This window comes from Acomys russatus, chromosome X, assembly GCF_903995435.1.
Source record: "Acomys russatus chromosome X, mAcoRus1.1, whole genome shotgun sequence".
NCBI classification, from domain to species: Eukaryota; Metazoa; Chordata; class Mammalia; order Rodentia; family Muridae; genus Acomys; species Acomys russatus.
The window spans coordinates 61,459,440-61,483,940 of record NC_067169.1 but is presented as its reverse complement, the minus strand read 5'-3'; the positions used below and the strand labels follow the sequence as shown (position 1 = coordinate 61,483,940).

The window sequence follows — 24,501 nt, the reverse complement described above, 5'->3', positions numbered from 1 at the left end:
ATTGTTTTTATATGTTCTTATTATTATTGATGAGTTACACATACAATACAGATTTCTATTTCTTGGTGACAAAATACAATGTAAAAATTCCTAGCTAGAATACCCTTTTTTTTTTTTAAGCCTACAGCAGCCGGTATTCCCAGGCGGTCTCCCATCCAAGTACTAACCCGGCCCGACCCTGCTTAGCTTCCGAGATCAGACGAGATCAGGCGCGTTCAGGGTGGTATGGCCGTAGACTAGAATACTCTTTTAACTGATAATATTTAACTACTTAGAATATAAAAATATTCTTCACAGGGTTGTCTATTAAATCAATGATAAATAGTAACAAGGATAGTAATTTCATTCATATTTTGCAGTCACATACCCTAATATCAAGAATTTATTCAAAATTTCAAGTACCATAAAAAATAAAAGACTTTTAAATTATGTTATGTACCTGTGCAGACAGAAAACTAGATAAAATTGGAATTCTTGTTTTATTTCTTAATTCCTGGTATTTGACATTTGTGACTAGTGGCTACTTATTACAGTTTGAAAATGAAATGATCCTAAAGGTTCATGTATTACAACATGTGGCCTCTAGCCATTAACACTGTTTTAGAAGTTTTAGGAGGTAAAAAGTGACTTGACAAAGTAAGTTTCTGATGAAGGCCTTGCTCAAAAGTAACTGCTTAGGAAAGTATTTTTTTTTTTTCAGATTCAATCAACATCACTTACTACAAGGGGCTAGACTACATTTGAGCAGGCAGTAGAACTAGCAGCAGCATCTATAGGTGCTAGTTTTGCACACATGAGAGATATGAGTGAGGGGGTCCTCAAGGCTGTTACCAAGGATATGGAAATCCATGATGCCAGGATATGTATGATATGGTCATATTCCCTGCAAGGAGGACACTGGTGAATGTGAAGCCCAAGTTCCAGGGAGATTCAATGATGCTGGAGTATCAGGATCATGGGATATATCCTGAAGAAAGCTTCAGGCATGGAGTGGAACTGGCCTTACCTAGAGGATATGTGTGTTTCAGGTGGCAGGTTTGGAGCTCCAGATGCTGGACATGGCACTCTACAATTTTAAATTTCCCTGCTAGGTTTCTGTGTTTCTTTTGTACAATCTTTCTTTGTTATACCCCCAGTCTTCCCGTTGGGGATGGGATATTTAATCTGTGCCTTTATAAGATGAAATATGTAACTTATTTTTATAATTTTACAAGAGATCACAGTTAAGAGATTACCAGAAGTCTCAGAAGAATCTTTGGGATTTTAAACAGTCTTATGACTGTTGAAGGCTATAGGGACTTCTGAAGTTGAAACAAATATGCTTTGTATTTTAAGATGGCATTACCCTATAGGATGTGAGGTGTCTCCATATGCTAATGTATTTGAATATTTGGTATCCAAATGGTGGTGCTGTTTTAAAAGGTTTTAGAACTTTTAGGAAGTAGAGATTTGTTGGAAGAACTGAATTACAAAAGATACAATTTAAGGTTTAATAGCCCAAACCCACTTCCTGTCTGTTCTCTGCTTCTTCACTATAAATACAACGTAACCAGTCACTTTCAATCTTGTTACCATGAATACCTTGCCATAATGGATTATATCCCTTCTTATTCCACATGTCAAGATAAATATCTCCTTCAACAAGTTGTTCCTTGACAGGTAGTTTGTTACAGAATAGTAATATACTACTGTATTGGATAGTATATAGAATATTTTTATTACTGTGTTTTATTACACAATATTGTTTAGGATGAGATTTAATGTTTAGAAAAACAAATTTTGTGATTTATAGTTGGTATCTGACAAAATTCCAAAATTTCATATTTTATTTGATTCAGATTTCTTATTGGTATTTTCATACTTTTGATGAAACAATCACTCCTCCACTGCCTCTTTAAAAGCATAATTATAAGTGAGGTGCTAAAGTTTACATTTAAAACAGAATCTCTTAATGTAAGCATTAAAATATGTTGGAGAAAAATAGTAGTATATAAGCATGGAAGAAAAGAAAAATGTCTAGTAAAAATTAATTTTTCTATGTATTTTCCTTATGTGTCTGACTCAGAAAAAATGACATTTATTGAAAATATCTCAGTAACATTGTCTACATCCAAATAAATTGTTAGGTGTGCATAAAAGCAGTAAGAGATTAAGCATGTTTCCCTGTTTGAATGTTGTAAGCCTACTTTTAGAAAATTAAAACTTTAAATTTTACTATATTTAACTATTAAATCAATATGTTATTAAATTATCAAATCCATAGACATATAAATTCTAATGGAATTGGGATTTCCTGCACACATATTTTTATGAAAAAATTTCTTTTATTCCCAAGTAGATTCAAACGTAACACCACAGACTGCAATTCTCCATGGTATTTCTGTATATTTTCTGATAGCATTTTATTGGACTATTGATTTTTAAATTTTAAAATTTAAGTGTTTTTAAAGATATACTTAATGATCTTTAATAATATGAGGTTGTTAAATATAAGAAAAACTGAAAAAAATGTAAAACTTGTGTTGGGGTTAACAAAGAAAAATTTTTAAAAGTTCTTAATCATACTGAATATATTCTTTCTTTCTTTCTTTCTTTCTTTAATTTTTAAATAGCATAGATAACAGGGTTTTGTTTTGTTTTTGTTTTTGTTTTTTTGTTTTTTGCCGGAATAGGTTAATAAGAAAGTATACTACTGGAGCAATGTTTGGGCAGTCCTGGCAGCAGTCCCTTTAAAACTAGTGGCTACTCAACTGCATCACAAAAACAGTGTGTACAGTACTCACCTGGTCTACCCTCCATCTCTCCTACTGGATTTGGAAGTGGTAAGAGGAACTAACATTAGTGAAGCCCATGCTACCTTCTGGGTCATGACTAATAAAGATCTTTATCTCTAATCCAGAAAGACCCATCACCTTGCCAGCCTCTACCAAAACCGTACAAATTCATTTTTATTTATCTTCCCACTGGCCTAGAGCTATCAACTTCAAACTAAAAAGGAAACTCTATATACACTAATTAGCTTTCATAGTGCTGGAAGGTATTATTTAATAGGCTGCTAGGGGCGAAAATACATTAGTGATTTTACCTTTACTGGACACTGGAGGCTACAATATTGACATGTCAGGCAAGATGTACCCAGTGGTGCAATTTTAGCATTGCGGTTATCGTAGTAACCAACCACTTTCTGATTGGCTTTGTGACCTGCATCACAGGAAAGATTCTCATAAACCTGGTCAAAAGCTCATGTCTGGGCGGGTCATAGGTCCAAAGGAGGAATAAGCCTACTATTGTTGCTGTACTAAATGGTTAGATTGTCAAACTACCCTCTAATTATTTGTTTATATCCGTAAACTTGTGCTGTTCTCAACTTTTCAGAGAATTTTTTTTCTTTTTTGTAGTGACTAGAGGTTTATGCTAATTAGACTCAGTGGGCTATTAAAAAATAGACATGAAGTTGGGAGAAAGACATGTTGGAAGAATCTCCATAGTGCTGGAAGGAGCTACTGGTGGTGGATAGAATAAAAACATTGTGTATATGTTTGTAATTTTCTTTTACTTTCTTTTTTGGTGACTTTGGTGGATAATGTATATACTTTTAAAATAATAAGAAATATAGTTGACCACCTCCCCTTGGTGGGGAGGCCTGGAGGCACTCAAAGAAAGAATAAGCAGACTACCAGGATGAGACTTGATAGCCTATGACCATATAGTGGGGGAGGAGGTCCTCCCCCCCTCCCCCGCACCCCTGGTCACAGTCATAGGGAAGGGGAATAGGGTGAAAACGGGAGGAAGGGAGGAACAGGAGGATACAAGGGATGGGATAACAACTGAGTTGTAATCTGAGTACATTAATAAAATTAAAAATAAAAAAGAAATATTATCTCAAAAAAAACTGTTAGAACTTTTTTGACCCTTACTGATCAATTAATTCATTATTACTTTTACAAAAATATTTATGGATTGAGATGTTTTAAGAATACTATATCTGCATTCATTTTGCAATCTCTAAATCAGTTTTACTTCTCTGACATATGTCATTATTTTGCCAATAGAAAGGAATTAAATTATGCAAACAATTTCAAAAAGGAAACAACAACAAAACATGCTATTTAAATGATTTTATAAAAAAATCTTAAAATATCTTCCCAGTAGGTCTTGGCACTGTGGTGCATGCCTGTAATCTCAGAAGTAGAGAGGCTGAGGCATAAAGATGGGTTACTTGAGATGAGCATGGAAAGCTATCTTTTGAGACCAAAGCCAGTATAAGCTACATAATGAGACTCTGTCTCACAATGTTCCCCCCACTGCTTGGTGAGACTGATTTTTGTCATCTAAAGCAATCATCTTGTAGTTCCTGTGTTTTCCAACCCTGAATAAATAAGGAAATCTTTTAGTCAAATACAAATTGAATCTGGTTTTACAGGTTTTTCCCACGCCACTCTTTCCCATATCTCCTCCCTCCTGTTCCCTATCTTCTACCAACCCCCCTTCCTTATCCCCTCCCTCCACTCCCTACCACTTTCTCTTTATGCCATTGTTTCTCCCTTTCCACTTTAGCTTGTTTAAAATACATGCAGTGTTTGCTCAAAAGAATGAGAAAAGTTTTAGCCTGGCCAGGTGGTATACCACTGTGATTCCAGCACTCAGGGAGACAGAGGCATCTGTGAGTTTGAGGACAGCCTGGTCTTCAAAGCAAGACCAGGACAGTCAAGGCTACAGAGAGAAACCCTGTCTCAAAACCAAACCAAACCAAAAACACAGCAAACACACCCAAACCAAACAAACAAGCAAAATGAGGAAACTTTCACCCTATAGAAAATAAGCAAAAGCAATTAAGTGAACCACCAGCATTGCTTTTATTACTACGGCCATGGAATTACATGGTGAAGTCACATAGCGAATTTCTCAGTCCACTCTCGAGCCAGTCTATCATACTTTTTCTTGTCCTTGTGGTAGATTTTTGCAATTTCAGGAACTAACGGATCCTCCGGGTTTGGATCGCACAACAGGGAGCAGATAGACAGAAGAACTTTAGAAACTGTTAGTGCTGGTGACCACTCAGATCTAAGGATATCAAGACAGATGCTTCCCTTCCGGTTGATATTTGGATGGTAAATTCGTGTGGTGAATGTTATCTTGGGTGGTTTGAAGGGGTAATCTGTTGGGAAGTAGATGTCCAGGAAAAAGACTCCTCCCTGGTAGGGGCTGTCTTCAGGCCCCATTATGGTCGCTTGCCAGTGGAACAAATCTTCCCCAAGAGGGCCTGCAGAGCACTGGGCTGGAGGATCACGAGCTAGTTCCAGGAGTTCTTTTTGAATACGCTTTAGTGCCATGGTCCCCAGGATGTGTTGGACAATCCTTTGTACTGGGCCTAGCAAGTGGGTAGAAAGCTTTGGTGATACTAGAGCCGGAACAGCTGTGAGAACCCAGAGTGGCAAATGATTGGAGCAAGGGCTGGGTTGGGGTGAGGGTTGGGCTGGGTTCTCAAGGAGCTGTTCAGGGAGATGGATCAGGCTAGAGAGGGCCAACAGTTAGGGGCATCAGTTTCACCTGAAGTACTGCACGATTCCTGTGTCTTGGGGCCTTGGTTGATGTGCTGCCTGGAGTTAGAGAATCCGCTGTTGTGGAGGACGCTGTGATACCGGGAGGCCGCACAACTGCTGGAAGACACCGCTGCCCGGAGAGGCCAGAGCTCTTGCTCCGGGCAGCCTCCTAACGGCTCTGGTCCTGCATGTACACCTCCTGTGCCTGGACAACTGGTAGGAGCCTATTGTGAGGTCACTGAAGATGCAATAATGAAAATGATACCTGTCACAGTACATGTCCCATAGCAGTAAGGGGAATGTGGGGTCAGTATCAGGGTTAAAGTGGGTGCAGGTGTCGATATTAGAGCCATGAAAAATGGCAGAAGGCACAATTTGGTGTAAACCTCACCCAGTGCTTATTCTTTGGCCTGGAAAATAAGGGTATAAATGCATTTCTACACCAAATTACCAGAAGGAATCAGATCAATGACTTCTCTACTGCCTTTATCATAATCTCTCTCCACAGTATATGTTTAAGTTACACAGACACTTACTCCCATGTGTATTTCCTAAGGACATTCTCTAAATAACTTAGCAAATTTAATATTTATATATCTTGTAATGTTTTGGTATACTTAATTATTTTATCTTTCTAAGCTCCACAGAACAAGATGGTGAAAGAATAAAGAAAGAAAAATAGCCAAAACCACTATTTCAATCTTGTATATATGGGCTTTAGTTATTCTTTATAGAAACAACTATATTTGTTTGGAATGATTTTTCTGATACAAACATAGCCACACAACACAATTTTTCCTTTTTGAGGGTTTTCAAACATAGCTATTGATTGTAGGTGTAGAAATCCAAAGCCAAATAATTACCATAAAACATGTTGGTGTATTAGGTGTATCAATTAATTTTGGTAAATTAGGCATAGAAATTTAATAAATTAATTTGTAATTTTTGCTCTTACATTATACATATTAGGTCACAGTTCCACTTGTACTGGATATTTTTCAGTTTTGAAACTCTTTTGCAGAACTATTCATCTAATATATCTATCCACCCAACTTAGGAGAGCATTACTTTGACAATACTTTACAAAGAAATGGATATGGATGTCAGAATCGCTCTTCTACTACTAAGCTAAAAATATCCTCACTGAAAGAAATTTCTCCAAATTTTTTGTTATATGATCTGTAAACATAGTTTCTGTGCTTAAGAGTGAGCTGTTCATCATATTGTCTTAAATACTAAAATTTAAAGGCCAGTAGTGCCTTAGGTAGGAAGTATATACAACATTGCAAGGTTTGGAAGTAAGCTTCCACAATTTTCTTTTTTCTGATGAGGATGAGATTGAAATTTTTATCAAAAGATTTGATGACATCAATTCTAATCTTTTTTATTGGGAAAGATACTAGGACCACCAATTTTATTTGTGTTGCCTAATAGAGAAAATGTGATCATGCTTGCCAGGTTCTTTTTTGTCATCATGCCTGTGGAATACACATTTCTACATCCCACAGTACTTTATCAATGTGGCTGACTTTAGTTAGAATAAAATCATTTAACACCTGGCTCCAATTATATATTTTTCAGTCTCAATATTGTTTTTTAAATATATATTATTAATTTATTCATATTACATCTCAATGATTATCCCATCACTGCATCCTCCCATTCCTCCCTCCCTCCTGTTTTCCCCTTACTCCTTTCCCCTATGACTGTGACTGAGGGGCACCTCTTCCCCCTGTATATGCTTATAGGGTATCAACTCTCTTCTTGGTAACTTGCTATCCTTCCTCTGAGTGTCACCAGGCCTCCCCATCCAGGGGACGTGGTCAAATATGGGGCACCAGAGTTCAAGTGCAGTCTCAATATTGTTAAATTGTCCATGTAGTTCCGGATGGTCTCACTTCAAACTCATATTTTTTTCAGTCTTCCTAGTGGTTGGAACTACAATTTTATTTCACCATGTCCAGCTACAACTATATGTAGATAATTCAATACCTCTGCCTCAGCCTCCTGAATGCTGGGATTATAGACATGAATACTGATACTCAAGATATTTTAATGATAATATATGCTATCAACTATTCCACTGTTAAATCTACCTTCCATACTATAATACAGTATGATCTCCTGTAGGAATAAGTCAATCACTACCGTAGTTGATGCTTAAAAGTTTTTAGTAACTTCCCATCACCTTCAGGGTAAATTTTAAATTTTAGTGCTGCCTCACTTAAGTCCTCTCCAGGTAGAACTGTTCATCATTCCATATATCTATTGAAGCATATATTATACTACTTTGGCATTTTCTTTTAATGTTCATCCTCTTACCCTATCTCATAACTTGTTGATGAGAGGGATGGCCTTCATCATTTTGTCCTCTTATTAGATACTATATATTAGGCATTCAATATTTTCCTGGGTATGCATGCATTTATTTAAAACTTGATATAAATTATACAAAGACTAGTTATAGTCTTTGAGACTAGATTAGATTACATAGGTATTAGATAAAGGTTATGGTTTTAATTTGTCTACTTCACTTAAAATTCAACTCAGAAACATTTCAGGGCCACAAAAATATTATACCACAAAAAGCAATATAGGGGGTACACTGCATTATTCATTTGACAAACCTTTTACAATAGTTCAAAGCCTTTTTAATGTTTATCTGACAATGTAATGCCTCTCTTAGCATATAGTTATAAGGGCATATTGCTTTCTTCACAGAGTCACTATAAAAAAAACTCAAAAATTTAAGAATAGAAAATCATATAAGTACCCTTTCAATGCAGTATCCTATTGAAACACATACTTAGTTTACAAGAGCACCATATTTAATTGCCTAAGGTATATTATGTGAATATGAAGCTGGTTTTCACAGGATCATACTAACCAGACTTGGTCATAAACTTTTGTACAGCCATGTACTTTTATTTCTTTGGGACAAATACATAAGCCTAGAATGACTGGATCATGTGTACAGTGTATGTCTAATTTCTGCTTTCTAAACTAATTTGCAGCATTCCCATTTTCAACAGTGATGTGTGGATATTCTAGTCATTCTGTACTGTCAATAGCACTCTGTCGTGTCAGTGATTTTTATTTTGATTATTTTTACTAAGTGATACAATGACTGTAAAATGTTGGAAGTTATTTTTGTGCTTATTTATTATCAGAATATCTTTGATAACCAAGTATGAGATGAAATCTTTTGTTTATTTGTAATTCTTCTATTCACTCATTAAATTTTAATTCTTTGTATATTTTGGATTATAAGCATACTCAAATGCATGGTTTTCTTCTGTTTTGTATTTTAATTTTCTTTATTATCACTCAGAAATAAGATATCTTATTATTATTTTTCTTTTTTGTTATATTTCTTTCTTCTTCCTCTTCTTATTCCTCATTTTTTTCAGCTTTTTAAGACAGGTTTCTCTGTGTAACAGAGTCCTAGCTGACTTGGACTCACTTTTGTAGACCAGGCCACTGGCCTTGAACTCACAGAGATATGCTTTCTTCTGCCTCTTGTTGCTGGGATTAAAGGCATGTGTCACCATGCCTAGCCCAAAATATTTTATTTCAATGTTTCAATTTATCAGTATATTTGTGGATTGCGATTCTGTTATCTTATTTATAATGTATTTGTTCCTCCCAGCGTTACTCAGGCTGATGGTCCTGGAGTAGATATCAAAGCAGGCTGAGCAAACCATAGGGAGCAATCCTGTAATAAGTATTCTTCTATGATCTCTGCTTCAGTTCCTTGCCTTGAGTTCAGAGAAATCTTCTCTGGTTTCTCTTGTCAATCGACTGTGGTGGGGACATGTAAACGAAAAAAGGACTTTCTTTCCGATGTTGCTTTTGGTTACAGGTCTTATTACAGCATCAGAAACCCAAATAGGGCAGTGTTTATCGTTATAACTTCCCTCTTAGCACTGGTTTTGCTGTAGCTCATAAGTTTTGGTATATTGCACTTTTATTCACATGAAGGTATTTTTAAATTTCCAGTTTGACTTTGATTCATAGGTTAACAGTACATTAATTTCAACATACTTGTGGATTTTTAAGTAAAATAATTGAGAGTTTAAGTATTATTTTGAACAAACATGAAAAGTAGAAACTAGAAATATCAAATCAATTATGTTTCTAACCTTTATTCCCACCAGTTGGATTTGACTTATACTCACTAGAGAACAAGACTGAAAAGATTTCTCAATATATGAAGCCTAAAATCTGTGATTGGAAAAGTTTGTCAGTCTTTTATACATGTGTACTCTGGAGACCTTTTCTATATAGAACTTCTAGCCTTGTCGTTTTTCTTGTCTAATATGTCTTTTAAGTTCCCTAGGTATTATGGTGGTACCTATTATGAAAGGAATAAGCACTTATTAATCATAACAAAACCACAAACTGCAGTTTTTGCGGCATTGGCAATTTATAACTTCAGTCAGATTTAAGAACAATGAAAACCCAGATTTTCTTTAGTTGTAATAAGGATATCTCTATTAGAGTCGTCTGTAAGGTTTGGCATGATAGATATGCTTCTATGTACTTCATCAGGTAATAGCCACTGTTAGCCTTTTCAATTAATAATTCTATTCTTGGCTGTTGAACTACTGTTTTTGAGTAAAGAATGTATTTACTATTCTTTAAGATTTTTGGTCTCAAATTCTATGCTCTTCCTCTACTGAGATGAAAACAGTGAGCAGTATTCCACAGTGTATATGTACCACAGTTTATTTATCCATTTTTCAGCTATTAAAAACAAGGGATTCCCAAAATTTGTGGATAAATGGATTGAGCTAGAAATGATCATAATGAGTGAGTTAACCCAGAAGCAGAAAGAATCAAATGGTATATACTCACTTATATCTGCATACTAGCCCAAGGGGCATGTCCCACGAAAGCCTTCACTTACCAGGAAACTGGGACAGAGGGGAGGACATCCTATTGGGACTCTAAATGAAAGAAGTCTGGGAGAATAGCAAAGTAGAAGGATCCAGAGGGTCCTAGAAACCTACAAGTAGAACATTATGATAGGCAGATTTGGGCCCAGGGGTCTCGCTCAAACTAAGGCACCAGCCAAGGACAATACAGGCGGTAGACGGTAAACTTTAAACCCCTACCCAGATCTAGCCAATGGTCAGAACATTCTCCACAGTTGAGTGGAGAGTGTGATACGACTTTCTCACGTACTCTGGTGCCTCACATTTGACCATGTCCCCTGGAGGGGGAGACCTGGTGGCACTCAGAGGAAGGACAGCAGGTTACCAAGAAGAGACTTGATACCCCCTATGAGCATATACAGGGGGAGGTAATCCCCCTCAGGAACAGTCATAGGGGAGGGGAATAATGGGAAAATGGGAGGGAAGGAAGAATGGGAGGATACAAGGGATGGGATAACCATTGAGATGTAACAAGAATAAATTAATAAAAAATTAAAAAAAAAAAAAAAGAAAACTGAGCAAGTTAGCATTCCATGGTTTATGGATGGCCACATTTAAAACAACAACAAAAAAAATGACTTCAAAGTTTTAATTCTCTTGTTCTTTTGATTTAAGAGGTTCATTCAGATGCTTCTTTTAATAAAAACTGATGCTGGGTATTGTCAGGAGTTAACTTGTCTTGTCAAAGAAATTTAGGATTATAAAAACAACTTTAAATGTCATATTCAGTGTATCTCTAAGGCTTTTGAAGACTTTATTAAACTATTTTACCTCATATATCAATAGAGTCATACTATCTGTTAGACTTGTGCTAAAATCTGACAATTGTATTAATATACTAAATTCTATAGCAATCACTTAAACATAACTTTCATTATGAGTAACAATTAAGGCCATGAGTTAAGGAGTAGGCTCAATTATCTAGCTTTTGTTCTATCTTTCCTCTATGTTCCTATATCTCCCTATGCACTTCTGATCATCAATATTGGGAACAAGTTTACTCACCTTGCCCCTTTGTAAAAATAATTTTTTACTTACTCCATTTTTTTCTGATTAAATTTGGATGTCTGTGTTTTCAATTTGTTTCCATTTTCTACCATTGTGCTAAAGCCCCAGCATAGTTTCCATTTTCAAGGGAAACTTTTTTCATCCTTTCATTTTCTACCCATGGGCAACCTTCTATGTGCAGTGATATAATATGGTTTAAATATGTTGTTTTTAAAAAATGAATTCAGACGATATGTCCTTTGACTATAGATATTTTTCCACTCAAATGTAATTAATCTTATTGAAGGACATTTGTTAGTTTTTTTCTCCAAGTATTATAGGTCCTCCTGCTTTCCTTTGAATTTAATTCACTTTGTTATAGTCATATTCAGTGACATTCTTTTTTTTTCTTTTGTCTATGTCCTATAGATGTTTTCCTTCTGGTTACCATTGCAATTACATAACATCTATTAATGTTATAACCTTGTATTTTAAATTGATAACTATTTCCATAACACTGAACAACTCTACTGACGAATCTTCACTCTACTATTTTGTTACTATAACAAATATGTATATTATTTTATATACAATAGATTATTTTTTTTTTTAGTTTTTCAAGACAGGGTTTCTCTGTGTAGCCTTAGTTGTCCTGGACAAACTTTGTAGACCAGGCTGGCCTTAAACTCACAGTGATGGCCTACCTCTGTCTCCATGAGTGCTGGGATTAAAGGTGTGTACCACCATGCCTGGCTATATTATTAATTTTTAAAATAATTATTTCAATATAAGATCTCACTATGTAGCTGAAGCTGCCCTTGATATTCTGCCTCACCAAAAGTATTAGGATTACAGATTTGTGCTAACACACCACTCAAAATATTTTCTGTCATTTAAATTGTATATAAAAATTAGAAGTTAGTATGTAGACAAAAATTACATTAATGTAGGTTATTGTTTTTGTCTATGTGTCTACTATTATCCCAAATATATGATTACACATTAATGTAAAACCAAATTTACATTAGAATCTTTATGATATTAGATGTTATATCAAAACTTAGATCAAAGAACCTATATTCATTTAGATGACACTTTAGTCATTATCTCTTGAACTCAGTGTATTTTGTTAAGTAGTTATTTCTGATTTCAAAGTATGTCATCTTTTTCACTGAGAGAAAATATTTGTAACATAAATCAATTTTCAGTGTTTCCCATCCAAGTATTAGCCAGGTGTCACCCTACTTAGTTTAAGATAACAGGTGAGCTAAGACGGCTTTCAGGGTTTTGATTTTCACTTTCCATGTGTATGTCTGAGATCAGTTATATTTCGATGTAGACAAATATTTATTTTAACTGAAACAATTTTACTTCATTTCATTCATTCTCAACATCACAACCTATGGGGTTTTTCATGGAAAATAATGATAAATAATGCTAATGAAAATAATGATAGATTGGCTTTAATTACCTCGCTTTAAATAAATATACTTGTTAAATTTTTACATTACATAAAATTTCTGAGAAAATGTGAAGATTTCTGGGTTCTTGTTGCACATTATGACATGGTAATTTGAATATTTTAAATTTAGCCAACAAAGATTTATCACAGAGTACTTTTTAGCATTTCTTTGACTAGAAAAAAAATTGTTATGGAAAGAATGCCATGGAATACATTCACTTAGGCTGCACTTGAACATTAAAAGGTAAGGAGAACAAGTCACATGTTAATTGTTAGGGTTAAAACACTTATGCTTTGAACAGTTGAATTGTTTTGATGTTATTTAATGCAGCCAAATGTCTCAGGCTTGTTTCTGTTAGTCATTTTCTATCTAATGACACATTTCAACTCTTTTGTATGCCATTTAACAAACATCTAATGGATTTAACTCTTTTGGAGCACCACATCTTCATCTTCCTGAAGACAAGAGGGCAACAGGCATGATTATACTTAAACGCTGCCTTTATTCCCTATTTTCTGCCAAATGCCAATCTTCTCTTACTTTCTCTCTTGACAGCATAAAATGCACTTCTTGTTTCAGTATAGTTTTGGTGCTTTTCCAGGAGGCTTCTAGCTATTCTAATTAGTATGCCTTTTTCTGGGAAAAACTCACATACCCTCTCTGATAATTTTCAGAATTTTATTTTCTTCTTATCACAAGTTATTAGTTAAGTGCTGTCAAGAAAGAGGTTATTTTTCCCTCCAGACAATAAAAACGTTGTGCTTGGGTCTCTGAGGCATAAATTATAGACAGTAGCAACGTAACAGTATTAAATTCAACATAATTAAAATTGAGAGCGGCATATAATAAACTCACTAAGGGAAGAACAACCCTTCCTTCCGGCATGTTGAATACAAATGTAAGCAATATTCTCTTTGAAATTAAGGGTAATTTAATTTAAATTTAATTAAACATAAATATAAGAGCCTGCTATAGAGAAATGTTCATTGTTAATGTTAGTCTACTCACTTTAAAATTTGTAGGATGTAGTTTAAAATATCAAAGAAAGCTTTCTGAAATTGGAATTAATATCTGGCAGAGCATATTTTATTTACATGGAATTTTTGTTATAATGTAAAATTGCATCCATCTACTTCTGTAGAAATTATGTTTAATAAATAAAGAGATTGGAGGTGATATACTTGAAAGAATAATAAACGTTCAACTAATTTGTAGCACTATGCTATAGTCAGTTTATGGACAGCAAAGTAATGAAGATAAATAAGAAATGATGTGTCAATTGTGACTCCTTTCAAAATTCTAGCAAATTAATATGAAAGTAATCAAATGACACATTCCTTTATTATACAAAACAATATCAGCCTGCAAGATGCAGCCAAACATCCACTTCAATAAAGGCAGTTAGTGTCAAGTATTCTCCAAAGATTTTAAGAAGCACAAAACAACAGTACATGGAATATCTTATTTGTTCTATAGTTGTAAATGGCAGTAAAAACACTGATTATTGATGAACACTTAATGAATATATTATATAAGGTATCTAAAGGTATTTTGGCTTTTAGTTTTGCACTGAGAAAACACAGAATGATAGATATTAGACAGCGCTGATTAAAATCATTTGGTTTTTAAATTTAGGCACATTCTTAGATAATTTTAAGATACAGGAAATGAGCACTTATGCTTATATCTACTGATATTTACATATAACTTCTGGGGCCAACATCATAAATGCAAATAAATTGTAGTTGTAAAAAGCCCTCAGTTAGAAAGTGTATCACATTTTCTTCCTCAAAGGCACAGTAACTGTCTCTGCTACAGAATCTCAGGAGTATATAAAATAATCATGCTTAGAATCATTGCAATTATTATCCTATTTCTGAAATTTCTATTTTACAGGTTATATTCAGCTATTAAATGTTTAAATGTCCGGGGCTCTCTTCTCATCTTTATCTTTCTTATGCTCCTTTTCTAAGCCAATGTTTCTCAGACCCCTAGACTCATCCAAATCCTCATCATCACCAGAGGCTTGTTAAATGAGTGAGTTGTATGTGTTAGATATGGGCCCCAGAAATATGTTTTAATAAGACCTACAGTTTATTTTGACCTTTAGAGCCATTGTCCAGATTGTTTCCACCTATGCCTGTAGTTTCAAATATCATTATCACTGTAGATGATTCACAAATTATATCTCCAGTTGAATCTTTTGCGGGGCATTTTTTTAGAGAGAGAGTTTTACTGTTTAACAGCCCTTACTGTTATGAAACTTGTACTGAAGACCAGGGTGACCAAGATATCAAAGAGATCCACCTGCCTCTGATTCTGCCTCCTGAGTGCTGGGATTAAAGGCATGTACTACCACCATTGAATCTTTTACTCTGAGTTCTCTATTCAAAAGAACTGTCTATTTAAATTCCATAGGATAAATGACAATACCCTACATGCTCCCAGACAAAACTCATACTCTTTTCCCAGAAACATGATCGCCACTAGTCCCCATCTTATTGAAAATTATGATGAAATATATCTTGGCTTACCTGTAAGAAACCTAGTAGTCATCCTTGACACTCTCTACATCTCCAGTTCTCATAGAAATCTGAGTTGCTTTACCTCATAAATGTGTCTTGAATATATCTACTGGTTTTCCATTTCATTGCCACCATTATAGTCCAAGCAGGTATTTTTATCTAGCTCACTGTAATCCCTTTACTCCTTTCCCCCTGAATTTCTTCTCTGTATTATCCTACTTTTTCTGAAATGCTTTTTAACTGTTTCTTTGCTTCTTGAAATACAGTTATTTACTGGATGGTTCATAAACACTTCAATGTATGAGCGCACCTTCTCTGTAAGTCTTATCTTGTCTCATTTATTTCCATAATCTGTTACACTAGCTTTCTAATACACTAAATCACATTAGGATAGAAATGAAATAATTTTCATTTTTAAAATGCCATTATTTTCTATGATTGAAGGACATACCTGTAACAATTATTCTTCAATATACATTAAATAAATAAATGATCATAAACTACTTACTAGTTCATCTCATCCAAGCATGTACCAGCAAAGTAGAAATCCTTGATTCTTGCATGGGTGGCTTGGAAAGCACTATGGTAAAAACGCAAAAAGCAGAGCATTCATTTTTCTTTCTAACAACTATTAAAGCATTTAATAATGTAAGACTTAGAAAGGTTTGATGCAACCATCTGGTACAATATCTAATACAGTGGTTCTCAGCCTGTGGGTCACAAACCCTTGGGGGTTGAACAATCCTTTCACAAGGGTTACATAAGACTATTGGAACACACACATATTTATATTACAATTAATAACTAGCAAAATTACAATTATGAAGTTGGAACAAAGATAATTTTATGGTTGGGGGGTCACTACAACATGAAGCACTGTATTGAGGGTCACAGTATTATGAAGGTTAGGAACCAGAGTTCTAATATATATCTAAGTAAAATGAAGCCTTAAAGATTTAAATAACTCAACAAAGGCAATATGTTAGTAACAGAAGCTTAAGGAGAACACTGCTTTTTTTTTTTTTAATCAGGCACTCTGAGGATATTCTGATTATTAAGAGATTTAGAGAACTATTGTTTTTAAGCAAACTGGTGAACTAGGATGATTCAAAGTAACTGAGTTATTAATCAGATTTTATATTTCTGCAGAATCGTAAACTTCCTATCTGACATTTCTTCTTCAGTAGGTATTTTTAATCGATATATAAAAACAAACAAATAATACTATCTACTTTCTTTTGATCTATCTTGTCAATAGCATATGATGTGTCTCTGCCTATGAATTAATTTATATCTATCCATAAATCTATGTATTTTCTATCTGTCATATATCTACTTATCTCCCTACATATTATCTAGCTGTCTGGAAAGAAATACAGTACTTGAATACTAGCAATAATAGAAATTATGCCTTATTGGAAAAAATAGAAATTTTCTGAGGATCTTGCTTTGCTTAACTTACTCATTATTATCATTAACAATTATATATGAATACAATCCCGCTTTTCATCCTTTGTTTGCATGCTAGGTTCTCATGTATTTAAATGTTACTAGAATTAACAGAACTTTTCATGTACCTCTCATTAATTAATGTATTTCATGGTTTAGATTTCCATGCAAAAAACACATACTTCCAAGTAGAGGAATGATGGAAATAAAGACTAAACAATGAAGATTTTAAAATATTCTGTTAAAAAAAAAAACTCTGAGAGCATCAATTTGAATGTAATTTATGCAATATAAGGCACTCTGTAATATTACAGGATATTTATAACACTGAGTTTCTTTTGGTAAAAATCAAACCCTTCTAAAGTTCCTATCACAGTATTTTTCTAGTAAATACAATATAATTTTATCAAAACCTAGTGATATAAGCTCTTGAATGCTCTCTTGTAGATTTTATGTACATTTTATAAGTCATTTTACAAGGCTGAGTTTCCTGATATTCACTTTCATATAAAATGTTGTTTTCCTAATCACCTTAATTCTGAAATTTTATCCTACTCTAGCAAGAAAGGATCATCTTTATACTGCTTCACTTATTATGGCATTACTTTCAAGTAGTATGAATTTACAGTTATCTTGATTCTTTTCCATTGACTAAATGTGTTTTTAAATGGTTACTCAGTGCCATGTGATATTCTCAGGAACTGGTAGAACCACCCATCTTACTCAACTGTAAAATAGGGGTGTCACTCTTGATTATGAAAGCCTCTTTTGGAAGTCTTTAAAAAATTAAGTCTATAATTATACATAAAAGCTTAAATCCAAATTACTTCTTTTAAGGGCAGCCTTGACTAAAAACTGTTTTGTACTCTTTGGCAGCATGATAATGAATTAAGAGCTCAAATTTGCAGTTCGGTTTGTAGCTCAGCAGGAGCATGTACAGAGCACATTCAAAACCCTTGGTTCCAAGCTTAGCTCTAAAAAAATGCTCATATTTCCTTAAATCTAGCACACTGCTAGGTGCTAGATGAACAACTTGGGCAAGTACATTTAATTCCTCAGTCATCTTATCTGTAGAAGCAGGACAACACCCCCCTTTCTGGAGATATGTTATATTACATAACATAGGGAAACTGCTTTGCACCCAGAACCTGGTAGACAGTGTGTATGAAAAATATAGTAATTAGGAATTTCATAGGATGAGACCATTTCAATTATTTTTCAAGGCTAGCAACAGCAACATTGTGCAAACTTTTCAAAGGGGCTCTAGTTCATAGTACTGTGAGAGTTGAGACTGGATGGAGACATTCAGGTTTCCAAGTTTTATTTCAGTAAAAGTATGCATGAAGCATGTTTTTTTGATATTGCTTTAAATGCATATAGATGTGCAGTGAACTTTTAACTTTCTCTTACCAATTCAGGTCTATAACTAACTTATTTAATCATGTTGGGTTTGTATATACATATCAGTTTATGATTATTTGAGGTGTCAATTCCAGTAACTCTATATATTCAAATTCAGATATGAAATTTCAATTCAGGAATGAATTCTCTCATTTACCCACATATGGTTTTTTAATCTTATAGTTCATAGCTTACAATTTCCTGTACTGCAGCCATATTAATTTCTGAAGCACTCTTAGTAACCTAGCAACAAGAATATTACATACTTGCCTACTTTCTTCTATTAGTTCCTGGGCTAAGTCATATATCTAGATGAATGCTACTATTTTTCATTCAGATATTTAGTTATAGCTTATGTTCCTATGGTAAATCTCTTGGAATACCTTAGCTTGTTTTTTCTTTCTTTCTTTTTTTTTTTTTTATAAAAAGAGAACACTTTTAAATAATGTCTCTCAGCTTTTTAAAAAGAGGTTGCTGTAGAGCTTTGTTAATATAATTTTGTTTTTAACTTTCCCAATAACCAAAAATAGTACATTAAGATTCCATAGATCAGTTTATGCAAAAATTTAAAGTTTAGTTATTTAATCCAAGTTTTTTATGATTAATGATGACTTATAGAAAACATTTTTACAAGTTCTTAGTTTGTCTAAATCCAAGCAGAGGGAAGGCCATTAATCATTTCTAGAAGGACCCATTTTAGTAATTTGGTAAAGAATGCAGCTATCATATTGCTGGTTTTAATATGCAACAGTCACTGATATAGTGTTTCTCTAATACCTTTGAAGAATAGCATTCCTGTGGAATAATTCCAGAAAGAATAAAAATATAAGATTTATAGGGAAATAAATAATATAATTATAAACTGCTTCTGTATTTTGTGTTTGTACATAAAACTATTGTATGTGTAAATTCACAAACATCATTCTCAAGAATTGGCTTTTCACATGAACATATGCTAATGACACTAGGCCTGTTTAGGGAAGGATGGCTGTATACCATATGATCATAGTCTGCCATAATTTATTTAATTCTAGGAATCTTAAAAAATAAAACTAATGTGATTTTGCTGCATCAAGGACGGAAGGCCTTTATTACAAAGCTATTTCCCCCCATGTATCCTGCACAATTAGGCCAAACATTTGATCCTCAATTTTCTATAGTCTTGGTATGACATTATTTGAATTTGTTATTATTAAGAATAAAACATCCGTGGCTCACATAAGGATATATCCTGCTTGGCATTCACTCTTTAAAAAAAAAAATAATCAAATTTAGTGAATATTCTTTGCATACCACTATTAGAATATTTATCATGGTCAATTACTTTTCTATTTCAGTGTTCTTTCCCCCTAATTTTAAGTGTTTCAAGGCACTATACTTTTGTGTCTTTGCTTATCATAATTATAAATATGCTGTAGTTGACAAAGAAATTATGAAACTACTAAATGCCTCCTTAAATTTAAAAACTTGAACAACTGAGTCCATCAATGGAGATTTAACATGTCTCTTATGGCATAAAGCACTTCTGAAATCCAAAGCAAAATATGATAGTACAAATTAGATATTTTAGTTTACTCTATGTTCAGAGTATGGCTTATCTAAGAAAGAGAATTGAAGAAGAAGAAAGTAACAATGATGGTGAAAAATGGGCTATCCCTTACTGTTTATATAACTCATCAATTCAAAGTATAACATTCCTCCCAGAATAAATAGATTTTCAAAAGTTGGGTGTTATTCCTCTTCATTTCTAAGTCATATATTGTCACTGAAAAACATATTACTTTACAAATGCTTCATCTAAAAAGAAGCTCACTTTTTTTAAAGTTCAGGTATTTTCCTGAAGTAAGGATTGTTTCATAATGTGTATTGTATATTCTTATCTATTTTAAATTAGAAATTTTCAACTAAGTGTCATACATATAAAACATTAAAACCTGAAAAAATCCTCTTTGTTCAGAGCTGTATAATATTTATAGCACAGAATCAGTTCCAGCATCTTTCTCTTAGCAGAACAGTTCAATTTAAGGGAACTTAGTTAATAATTATTTTATATATCAGATTTAAAAAGAACTTAGATCACATAACTAGACATATCAATAGAGAAAATCCACTAGAAATGTTAGAATTCACTGATTTTCTACGATGTTATAGATTTAAATTTTTTATTTAAGTAAGTAGATGTATCAAATTTATATGTATATGGCCTCCCATTCCATAGACCACAGTGCCTTTGGGCTTCCCTCAGTTTCTGCAAACCGTCAAGTTGTCCTACTGTTTCATAAACATACCCAAGATATCACAGGGAATAAATAAACATGTCAGGAGAATTAATAAAATGAAAGTCCAAGAAAATACAACAAAACAACAAAATGATGAGAATTAATGCTCATAAATAATATAACTTTTACTTTAAAAGTAAAAACTCATGGTCTGAAAAAATGTATTCTTGAAGTTTAGTTTATGAACTAGTATTCTATGTATTTTTACTTGAGTGGTTCTCAGTTTATAAGTTCTTTGATTTGAAACTACCTCTAACCATAATCAAAAGTGATTTTGAATATTGAGTTTCTTTAAGTAACTATTCATGAAATTTGGGTTCTTTTCAGCTACAAAAGAGTTATAATTTTTGTTACTTGAATTATATATGTCTAGCAATTAGTTTCCTGTTTATAGCTACATTAATATTTGACTATGTAAATGGCATAAAAAAAGAATTAATCAGAATTAGAAGATGTAAATGGGTTAGAATTCACCTCCATGTGTTTTTGTGGGGGTCACTTGAAGGACACAGGGGATACTTGAGAACTGTGATGTGAAGACCTGGTCTACACACATATATACATATATAGACATATGAGGTTCATTTTGCTTATATATACTTAAATACAGTCAAGTAAGACAAACTATCCCTTAAGGTTTATAAAGAGTCTAACATTTTAATATTTGTCTGCTGATAGTATTCATTTTCTAATTTCCAGTCTCTTCCTTTTGGCCTGGACTTTTAAATTCTGAAGCCACTGACAACCACAAGAAAAAAAAATCAAGCTAGTCTACCTTTTCAAGCTATTTCTATATAGCTTGGGACATTTGCCTGTTATGTTCTCCTCAGAAAGCCTTGTTCTGTAAATAAAACATTTTCTTTGTAGTCTCTTACTGTGTGGCATATTAACATCTGCACCAAGTCCAGGAGTAGTGGGATTGGGTATTTATTCCCCTTCTGTGGGGAACCTTTTTCTTCATTTTTAATTATGATTTTTTACTTATTATAATTTATTCAAATTGCCTCTAAATTGTTATCCTCTTGCTTGTGTCTTCCAGTCCCCACCCTCCCTCCCTCTTCTGCCCTATTCCCCTCCCCTAGACTTCTCTGACAGGGGGCCCCTCCTCTCTCACCATCTGATATTAGCCTATCAAGTCTCATCAGGATAGCCTGCATCCCCTTCCTCTGTGTGCCAGGAAGGCCACCCTGACAGAGTTCCTGCACTCCTCCCCCTTGTAAACGTGGAGAATAAGCTGATCATTGGCTACATGGACAGCTAGGTTCTCTTCTTGCAATGTCCTTGGTTGGTGTATCAGTCTGTGCAGACCCTATTGGGTCTAGATCTGCCCAGGCTTGATGGTCTCCTTGTGGAGTTCTTGATCCCTCAGGTTCTTCCATCCCCTAACTCTTCCATCCCAGTATCTGTCCTGATGCCCCTCTGGGTGGAGTCTCTCAGAGGACATCTATGTTGGGCTAATATCCACTTATAAGTGACTATATACCACGCATGTCTTTCTGGGTCTGGGTTACCTCACTCAGGATGATTGTTTCTAGTTCCGTCCATTTGCCTGAAATTTTCAGGATTTCCTTCTGATAGCTGAATAGTATTCCATTTTATAAATGTATCATATCAAACAAGAAACACTGATTTAAAAAGAATACTTGCTCTATGAATGACTTGTCATTATAATGATTAGCAAATACTATGAAGAACATGACAAAATGAGAATAAATAAAAACTCAAGTTTTGGGGATATGTGATAACAACATATAAAGACTGAAATCATATTTTAAGAGACAGGATCTATATAGTTTATTTATATTTTTATTCTATTTATAATATGTGTTGATTTCCAAGTGACTCAGGCCTTGAATAATTTAACTCTTTTCTACTTTTAAATTAAGACAGGCTTTCTGAAGATGGCCAGGCAAGGGCCCCAAACGGAGGGATTGGGACACCAACCTAGCCACAAAACCTTTAACCTACAGTTTATCCTGCCTGCATAGTGGCCTGGGACTGGAGTCTAGCATAATCATCATTAGAGAAACCAGAGAGACTTCATCTAGCAACCAATGGAAGCAGAAGCAGAGTCCCCATTTGGGGTGTCCTGCCAAGGATGGGGAGGAAGGATTAGAAAAATCAGAGGGGTCAGGGACACAAGAACCTGGCCCACTGAATCAATTGACTAGTACTCATGGGAACATGTAGATATCAGGGGTCCTGTAGGGGTGTGACCTAAGTCCTCTGCATATAAATTATGACTGAGCAGCTTTGTGTTCTTGTGGGATTCCTAACACTGGGAGCAGGTACTGTCTCTGTTTTGCCTGTTTTGGGACCCTTTTCCTCTTACTGGGTTGCCTCATCCAACCTTAATATGAAGGGAGGTGCCTAGTCTTACTGTAGCTTGTTATGCTGTGTTTAGTTGATGGCCCTGGGAGGCCTGCTCTTGTCTGAGAAGGTTGGTGGATTTGGGGGAGAGGGGATTGTGAGGGAGACTGGAGTAAGAGGAGAAAGGGGAAACTGCAGTCAGAACTTAATATATGATAGAAAAAGAAAAAAAGAAAGAAAAAGAAGACTGGTTTTCCGTTCTCAACTTTGTCCCTGGTCAATAAACCACACTTGTACGTCATAGACTGGACATGCAAAAACAATGCAAATTGCAATACCAACTGAACATGTAAATACTGTCTAAAACCATTCATTTAGCAGTAGCTCAGTCTTTATAGTTTAAAAGCTACGTACTAGAACTTTTTTCTACTTTTTACTTTAATCATGAGTACTTAAATACTCCCGTAGACATTTTAAGAAATAATAAAATGGAAACTACATCACCTTCCTTAATAGCCATTTATTAATCTTATTGATAAATATAACAATTCTTCAATGTGATGCTTTCCAATTTATTTCCAAGTTTTCCTGTCTTTTAATATATCAAGAAATAATAAATTAAATAACATCACTATCACTACCACTAATATATACCAGGTACTAACTTTGACTCATGTAACACATTTATATCTCTTTAATTGAATTTATTATCTCTTTCTTAGACTTTCTGAAGTCTTTCTACCTCTTGAATTCTGGTAAGTCCAGATATTCTTATATATATATTTTAAAATATTTTATTAATTTATTCATATTACTTCTCAATTATTAGCCCATCCATTTTGTAGTCCAGATTCTATAATAAGAATATGATTTACGTGATTAAAAGTAAGCCATCCAGTTATTTCTAAATAGTTAATTTATTCATCATATAGTACTATATAAAATAATTAATACATTATAGTAATATATGATATTAATTAGCATATAAATAATTTCCTGATTAAAGACTGGCATCCCTCTAACATGTTAATTTTACAACACTTATATACTACCTAGGGTAAATAGCTTTGACTTATGAAATTATAATTATAGTATATTTTAGAAAGAATTTGAAAATAAAGAAATATTATAATAATTATATAAAATATTCATATTTTAAACATGTTATAGTTAAATAAAGGTAAATAAGAGTGGTATCACAATTTGAGAATATTTTAACTATTATATTAATTCTATAGAATCTATTTACTATAAGTTCTATTCTCAGTATAATCCTGAAACACTACAACCAGAATGAACTGCACGAATTTAAAATTATAAGATGAACTCTGGTTATAGCTCTATTTTAGGGTATTAGCTTGAATTCTGAATTAAAAAGTCTATTATTACTTACTGGTCTCTTCTGCAATGTGGAGCTAAATCAATTCGGAATTCTGGTAGGTATATGAAACCATCAGCCTTGGTATCCTAGGAAAGAATGAAAAAATGTAAGCAGAAGATTTAAGAAAGAAAGCTACAACTTGAAATGGAGAACTAAGAGCCAGGTCACCAGTGTTATAACAAACAACATTTTTCTAGACTGCTTATTAAAGAATGCAGTTTGCTTA

The 24,501-nt window shown here is 33.9% G+C and overlaps 2 protein-coding genes and 1 non-coding gene across 3 annotated transcripts in view; all 3 read right to left on the bottom strand.

Moving 5' to 3' along the window:
* LOC127184919 (uncharacterized) overlaps positions 1 to 24,443 on the bottom strand; it is a 46,578-nt gene extending 22,135 nt beyond the window's left edge. The window contains exons 1-2 of the mRNA XM_051141375.1: positions 24,288 to 24,443; positions 15,964 to 16,035 (exon numbers count right to left, since the gene is read on the bottom strand). Of these exons, the coding sequence (XP_050997332.1) occupies positions 15,964 to 15,971 (8 nt within the window). The 5' untranslated portion in view covers positions 15,972 to 16,035; positions 24,288 to 24,443. The remainder of the gene's footprint in view (positions 1 to 15,963; positions 16,036 to 24,287) is intronic.
* LOC127185962 (5S ribosomal RNA) lies at positions 119 to 237 on the bottom strand. The gene has a single exon (XR_007830228.1). It is a non-coding gene; the product is annotated as a 5S ribosomal RNA (ribosomal RNA).
* On the bottom strand, positions 4,890 to 5,351 carry LOC127184918 (ubiquitin-conjugating enzyme E2 D2-like). The gene has a single exon (XM_051141374.1). The coding sequence runs from the start codon at positions 5,331 to 5,333 to the stop codon at positions 4,890 to 4,892; it is 444 nt and encodes a 147-aa protein (XP_050997331.1). The 5' UTR covers positions 5,334 to 5,351.
* Positions 24,444 to 24,501: the final 58 nt, after the last annotated feature.

Coding starts and splice junctions, on each gene's coding strand:
- LOC127184918 (XM_051141374.1), bottom strand. CDS start 5,333: ATGGCACTAAAGCGTATTCAAAAAGAACTCCTGGAACTAGCTCGTGAT.